The 8,487-nt window shown below is 28.9% G+C and overlaps 1 protein-coding gene across 1 annotated transcript; it reads right to left on the reverse strand.

Annotated features, from left to right (window-relative positions):
• Positions 1-2,580: 2,580 nt before the first annotated feature.
• On the reverse strand, positions 2,581-3,841 carry LOC112715963 (zinc finger protein 1). Its single transcript, XM_025767805.3, has one exon. The coding sequence runs from the start codon at positions 3,510-3,512 to the stop codon at positions 2,772-2,774; it is 741 nt and encodes a 246-aa protein (XP_025623590.1). The 5' UTR covers positions 3,513-3,841; the 3' UTR covers positions 2,581-2,771.
• Between the last annotated feature and the right edge of the window lie 4,646 nt (positions 3,842-8,487).

Raw genomic sequence — 8,487 nt, forward strand, 5'->3', positions numbered from 1 at the left:
GCGGTGGTTTAGCTTTAACTGTCGCTAAACGTAACAGGTTTGGCAGCACAATTTTTTCTGCCACTAATAAACATAGCTTTTTGGAGCAGTATCTATCGAACTGCCACTAAAACCCTAGCAGCATAACAATGAGCCAGCGATGGCATGTTTTGCGGTGTCAACCGCCGTTATTTCTTTTTGCAATGATTTTTGGTAATCGTCGAAAAATTTTTGCTGCTATCTACTGGAATTCTTGTATGTAGTGGTTCTTCACCATTATCTTACAATTTTAGTTTTTGTATTACTTATTTGACAATAATAAAAATATATTTTTTTAAAATTTACTTATTCTTAATCTGTTATTTTAATTTTTTTTAGAGAAAATTTCATTTTCCTTTCCTGAGAGATGTTAAAATGACACTTTCCTCCCCTCTATTTGTAAAATATATATTCTCCTCCCTTTTAATTTTTTAAAAAACCTCTTTTGATCCATTTAAATTTTTTTGTATTAACTAATGTTAACTTTATCCATTTTTCAAGAAAAAATAAATTATTTTTTACAAAAATACCTTTAGCAAAAATTTTATTTTTTTGTCATTAAATTTTTCTTACCAAAATATTCTTTAATAAATTATTTTTTTATTGATTAAATTGTACCTTTACCAAAATATTTTTAAAAAATTTAATAATTAAATTATTTTTTTCGAAGATACCCTTCAACAATTTTTTAATTATTAAATTATGATTTTACCAATATTTTTCATTAACAAGTACTTTTATTTTACTATTAATTTTCGATATCAATATATATTATTTTAACATTAAATAAAAAAATTTTGCCACTATTAATATGTATAACAATTAATATATATTGATATCGAAATATAATTTTACCAAGATTTTTTTATTTAATGTTAAAATAAAATATATTGATATCGAAAAATTAATTGTAAAATATATATTGATAAAATCACAATTTAATAATTAAAAAATTATTGAAGGGTATCTTAAAACAAAATAATTTAATTATTAAATTTTTTTAAAATTATTTTGATAAAATAACAATTTAATCAATAAAAAAATAATTTATTAAAGAGTATTTTGATAAGTAAAATTTAATCACAAAAAAATAAAATTTTTGTTAAAGGATATTTTTGTAAAAAATTATTTATTTTTTCTTGAAAAATAAATAAAGTTAACATTAGTTAATACAAAAAATTTTAAATAGATTAAAGAAGAAATGTTTTAAAAAATTCTAAGAAAACGGAATATATATTTTATAAATAGAAAAAAAAAATAATATCATTTTACTATCTCTCAAAGGAGAAAAGGACAGTAGAATTATTTTTTTATTTAATATCTTTCCATAGAATCTCTTAATATTTGTCAATAATATAGTTTCCTATGCATATATAACTTGATTAAGCCTACTCTAGTCTAATTATGCTATTCTATTCTCTAATTATTATATATGTTAGCTTACGAAAGAGACTACAAGATCAGAGGAAGATAGATTTTCGTGTCCTAATAAAGCAACAGATAAATCACGAAATATGTTCTTAGAGATTCGGCGGGGTCCATGATTAAAAATAATATTAAAAAATAAAAAAGAAAAAGTGAAAAATTATAGGAATGAAGCATGTGAACATACATTACAATTACATCTATTACATGTAGTATTTAGTTGGTTTTAGGTTTGAATTGGTTTTGTTTTGCGTAGTACGTGAGAAATGGATCAGTAACTGTTGATGAATGGTGAGTAACAGCCACGTCAACTTTATAGAATAATGATTTAAGTTGAATTTAATGCAAATGGTTGTACTATAGTTATGTAGGTTTACTATTATTATTATAGCAATAAATATGAACACACACGAATCTTTCCAAAGATTTGTGACCACTTGATGACAGTGACAGAGTACATGCACCAGCAAATAGGACAAACATGCCTTCCTATGCAAAAACCAAATAGAACCCATAAGTGCATTGCAAATTTAATCTAATGTCTTGGTGTTTTGTATAGATAATATACTTTTTGTAATGTTATCCAATTCCAAGTCCACTAATTTGATTTACATATATCTTCATAACTTTATGCATTTATTCATGTAATTGCTTTTTCTATTGCTCTTTACCAATTCTGATTCTATCTAAACTATGTAAACATCCTCTCGAAATATATATATATATATATATATATATATATATATATATATATATATATATATATATATATATATATATTTTACTTACGATACCTTTCGAAGACTAACAGATCAACAATTATTATAAATCTAAATTTTATTTAAGAATTTGTTGTTTATCGATAAATTACTACGTATACAAAATAAAATTTAAATCTCTGCCACTTAGTCAAGTTAGTTTTTAAGAACATTAATCTGAATTCTTCCAATAAAAAAAAATACTTTCGTTTGTTTAGTAGATTTAGTTTCACGTTTTAAGAAGGCAGATCTTTGTCTGCTACTTAATTATGTAACGAATTTTATGTTAGAAAGGTAACCTTATTCAAATGAAGATCGTTAATATCTAACTTTTAAAACATGAATTTTATATCAAGCATATGAAAGTTTGATCAACAGATAAGATAAAGAACCTGGGAATCCTTAAACTAATAGAGTACTTACACAATCTATATATATTATCAATTATTACAAAAACAAAATCTGGAAAAATGTTGATTAAGCCTAATTATAATTGGAGAAAAAGTAATAACAACTATCAACACAGTAAGGGCCATATATATACATATACATATACATATGCCTATCTAGCTAGAGTTTAAGAGATAAATCAAGGTGCTTATTATTCTTGGTCATTATATTGTCTTCTTGAGTAGTCCTAGTAACAAGATAAGCTGTGATTTCTTCATTATCTGCTGCAGAATTGAGCATGTTCTTGGCCACCTGGAATCTACCAACACTACTACTTCCAATGAGGGGAGGTGGTCTTCCAAAGCCATTTGATATATGATGATGATGATGAACAAAAGAAGGTTTGTGAATCAAGGAGTGAGCTTGAATTCCAAGTGGTTTGTTTGCACAAGCACCATAGAGAGGTAAAGATGCAATACTAGCATATCTATGATGATGATGAAGAAAAGGGATCATAAATGGAGAGGATCCTAATAACCTATTCTGACCTCTCTTTGCAATTGATCTCTCTCTCTTGTGAGCATTTTGGTGTCCTCCAAGAGCTTGTGAACTGTAGAATTTCCTCTGGCAGTAGTTGCAAGAGAACACTCTTTGATCAGAACCTGCACAACATGTGTTGTTGTTGTTGTTGTCTTCAATTGAAGTAGTTTTTGAGGAATTATCCATGTCCAAACACGTGATGAGGCTCAACTCTGTGCTGCACTCATCATCATCATGGACATTCAGATTCAGATCCAACAAAGTAGTATCTACTTGCTCTTGCTGATGCTCCTTTTGATCTTCTTGTGAACTCTGCCATGGTTTCTTGCTTGCAATTTTATCACACCGATGATGATGAGGTTGTTGTTGTTGTGTATCCATTGTTGGAATAGGTTAAGAAATGTAAACTTAGTTGATTCTCAAACACCTTTAAATGGATAACACACACACTCACTTTATTCCTTTCATATTATTTAATGAAAAATACTATAAATGAGTAATTCTAAAGTTGAGTAGTGGAAAGGGTAACAAGAAGTAACATAGTATAGTTTTGTTTGTAGGAAGAGAATTGATGGGAGATGGTGGTTTACACACACAACTTTTGACTTTGATAAAGAAAGTCCAGTACTCAACCATGTGGCTATGGCTGTATAGATGGAGACTCGTGCAATTGTATATTTGTATTTGTACTTTCATACATATTGGTCCCACATCAATTAAGTTTATGTGTTTTGGCTTCATTCGCCTGCATCAACTAAGGACCACAAGAACAACAAGAAGCTATGATGCACATCATGCGCATGCACCTTCATTGATCATCACTATCATCGTATAATAATATGAATATAATAAGGAAACAAATTATACCCAAACATTGTAATGTCATTACCGTAGAGCACCTTGTCCCCAGCTGTTGTTACATCGCTCAATAGGTGCGGTTTTTTTCTCACTTTCTGTTTAAGTGGCAAATTGCCCAATAAAATGATGAAGTGAAACACTAACCTAATCATTGCTATCGATCAAGATCTGAATCCAGTAATATATGTCAGTTTGATTATTAAAAATATGAAAGTATATAAAAATACATAAAATATATATTTTTAGTATATCTTTTTAAAGTTACGACATTGAGACACATTTAATGAGACACGAATTTTATTACTTTTATCCCATATTATGTTTTAAAATTCCAGCCATATCTTTGACCTAAACATAATCTCCTCACCCCCTTCTCCTTCTCTCTTTTTTTCCCACCTTCTTTCTCATTCCCATCGTTACTTCCTGCGTCCGTAATTGTATATTTGTATATTCTTGTGTCTATGTTTTTGGGATTTTTATTTTAATAAATTAAATAAATATTTTATTTATTAAAATAAATAATTTTAAAATTTATTATAAAAATATGTCATTTATTTTTATTTTATTTATACTATAAATGAGATTATTTTTAATATATTTCATTTATACTGCAAATAAGATATGTATTGTAAACGAGATATATGTATTTATAAATATAAAAATATATTTTTTAAAAAATAATAAAAAATATTAATAATTTAAATTAGACCAAACTCTTAAAATTAGAACATTTCAAATAATAGCGAAGATGGACAGTTTTATAATAAAAAAGATGAACGATTTTAAAAATAGAACACTATTAACACGTTTAGTTCTCCCAACAATTGAAATAAGTGAATGCACATAAATAGTACAGTTAAATTGTCCATTATTAATACAGTTATCTCTTTTCTAACTTCCCACTATTAATACCATTGCTTCTTTCACTACTTTCATCCATCCATTATTATATACTTTTAAATTTTGTATGTACCTTTTTGAATATTAATATATATAATTTAAAATATATATAATTTTGTATGTACTCTCATACAATAAATGAAATTTAAATATATAATTTAGATTTAAAAATTAATACTCAAGAGAGTAGATAAAAAATTTAAAAGTATATAATAATGGTCAGTGAAAGAAGCAATAATGTTAATAGTTAGAATTAATCTTAGCATACAAGCAACTAGCATTTACAAGTCTTACAAGTGCGGAACTTACTAAAATCCTAAACGCGCTCCAATTCATACGTACAAGTCACGCGCTATATAACAGACTTTAGTTTCAATCAAAATCAATTAATGCGCGAATATCTCTCTTCCAATCTTCAAAAGATTTCCTTACCTTCTTCGAATCTATTGCCAAGTTTCTTCGTTCTCCTTCTCGCGTTCTTCCCTGGTCTTTTGGATCCTTCTTTCTTCTGCGTTTATCACTTATTTGGTCTTCGTCATTCGCCTGAGTTTTGCAAACTGTAATGCTAGCTTCATTTTATTTTGATTTTCTGGTTTCTGAAATCAAATTTTGAAGTCTTTTATTTTGAAGATAATGGATGATTCAACCTCAGATTGTTAGCGCAATCACGGCAAAGTGGATTCAATCTCAGATTGTCAGCTCAATCACAGCGAAGTAGATTTTGAATTTGAATCGAATGAAGTTCCTGAGGTTTGATTTAGTTTCAGTTAATTTTGATTGTCTAGCTGAATAATTCGTGAAGCTAGATTGTGAAATTAATGCGTGAACATGATCTGTAGATTGAATCTAATGTATTAATTTTGATTAATTATCTGCAATTTATAGCAGACGCTCGGGTGTAGATCAGAACTTTTTGGGTGTATTTTTATGGAGGTTAGGTGTATTTACAGTTTATGGTTTTTCTTGTTATTTTTAATTGACTTGTTGTCGTTCGGGTGTATATCAGGAGTCCTTGGGTGTATGTTACTTTGATTGTTATTTTTTTTATGAGGTGCAGAAATTCTATAGTATTTTCTTGTTTTTAACATGTTGTATTTTGCAGTTTCTCTCTGTTGTTGATGAGCAACTTGTTCCCAAGGTAGGAATGACTTTTAAAAACCTTGAAGATGTTGCAAAATTTTACAAGGACTATGCCAAGGTTGCAGGTTTATTATATCCAGTTAAACCTCTTTCATGCTGTATCAGTGGTGCATCCAAATTCTAGCCAATATCAAGGACGTGTTATGAATTATCAGTTCAGGGAACTAGCAGCAGTGGATAGTTTTTTGGGTGTATAGTTATAGAATATGGGTGTAAACCATAGTTTTCTTGAGTGTATTTTTAAATTTTCTTGTGTTTGACATTTTACATATATATATATATATGTATTTTAGAATCTGCTGTTTATGTTATAAATTATTATTTGTTTTTTTTATTTTGGTATAGGATTTAGGGTTTAGGGTTTAGGGTTTAAGGGTTTAGGGGCTTAGGGTTTAGGGATAAAGCATTAGGGGATAGAGTCTGGTGTATATTTAACTTTTCTTGGGTGTAAAATGAGATTTTATGGGTCTAAAAATCAATGATTTGGGTGTATAATAGGTTGGGTGATTTAGGGTTTAGGGTTTAGGGTTTAGGGTTTAGGATTTAGGTTTTTAAGGTCTATGGTTTAGTGTTTAGGGTTTAGGGTTTAGGTTTAGGGTTTAGGATTTAGGTTTTTACAGTTTAGGGTTTAAGGTTTAGGGTTTAGGGTTTAGGTTTTAGGTTTTTAATGTTTAGTGTTTAGGGTTTAAGGTTTAGGGTTTATGGTTTAGGGTTTAGATTTTAGGGTTTAGGGTTTAGGTTTTTAGGGTTAGGGTTTAGTGTTTAGGGTTTAGGGTTTAGGTTTTTAGGGTTTAGGGTTTAGTGTTTAGGGTTTAGTGTTTAGGGTTTAGGGTTTAGGGTTTATGTTTTAGGTTTTTAAGGTTTAGTGTTTAGGGTTTATGGTTTAGGGTTTTTAGGGATAAATCATCAGGGAGAATAGATGTTTGGGTGTATAATCAACATTCTTTGGGTGTAAAATGTTAGGTTATGGGTGTATATTTGGTTTGATGTTTTCCTTCATATTATAGTACCTGTAAATCAGACATTTTCAATACACCAGAGAGAGTTTAATTATGGAAAAAATTTTACTTATAATTGGATCAAATATATTTACAGCATGTGTTCAATTTCTCACAAGTGTATATAACAGTTACATTAATTAGTGTCAATATCATTAGAATCTATCTGACAAAATGGACTCAATAACAATGAGGATGGTCTGGACAGTCTTATTGCATGACTTTCGCTAATGGCTTCAGCTTTGTCTTGATTCATTTCATGGAATAGAAGACATATATTTGTTCTTACATTTTTTACAACTTGTTTTTTTGCCTTCCATTTTTACTACAATGAAAAATACACCCATAGATATCAGTCAGATACACTCATAGATCAACCAGATACACACAAACCGATTTCATAAGTATTTGATGAGATCAGTTCAAAATGATGTTCAATTGACTCAAACATCGATAAATATACAAGCTCAAGCAATATTACAATGTCAAGCAATATACAGCCAAGGACAAGCAGTATTAGAACATTTGCAACAGTTGACTATATTAAATTATATGAGTTCAGAAATATACACCCAACAAATTACGCCATATACACCCAATAATCAACCATATACACCCAACACATTACGCCATATACACCCAATAAATTACGCAATATACACACAAAAATCAATTAGGAGAAGAACTAGAACAAGAAGAATTGTAAAAGCTAGAACAAGATGAACGATAAAAACTTAGATCAGGCACATACACCCAAACCAATTTCATAAGTATTTAATTAGATCAGTTCAAAATTATGTTGAATTCATCGAAACATGGATAAATATACAAGCTCAAGCAATATTACAATGTCAAGCAATATACACCCAAGGACAAGCAATATTAGGACAGTTACAACATTTGATTATATTACATGATATGGGTTCAGGAATATACACCCAACAAATTACGCCATATACACCCAACAATCAACCATATACACCCAACACATTACGCCATATACACCCAACAATTAACTATATACACCCATACAAATTACTCCATATACACCCAACAAATTAAGCAATATACAGCGAAAAATCAGTTACGAGAAGAACTAGAACAAGAAGAACAGTAAAACCTAGAACTACTTTGAAGAACAGTAAAACCTAGAGGAACTTACAAGAAGAGTAAAACCTAGAATAAGAAGAGCAGTAAAAACAGTGATATGAGATTTAGAACAAGAAGATCAGTAAAACCTAGAAGAACATAGAAGAACAGTAAAACTTAGTTCTTCGATTTCGAAATCAGAAACAGAAATGTGAAAAATGTACAAGATGAGTAAAATAATAACGTACCTTGAATAATATTTCTTCGTTTTTCTGGAGATTGTTGATGGAGAGTTCTATCGTTATTATTAAAGAATAAAGATGGAGAATATAGTTAGGGAAAAAAAAGTTGAGAGTTAATCCCTAGTATTT

This window comes from Arachis hypogaea, chromosome 10, assembly GCF_003086295.3.
Source record: "Arachis hypogaea cultivar Tifrunner chromosome 10, arahy.Tifrunner.gnm2.J5K5, whole genome shotgun sequence".
NCBI lineage: Eukaryota > Viridiplantae > Streptophyta > Magnoliopsida > Fabales > Fabaceae > Arachis > Arachis hypogaea.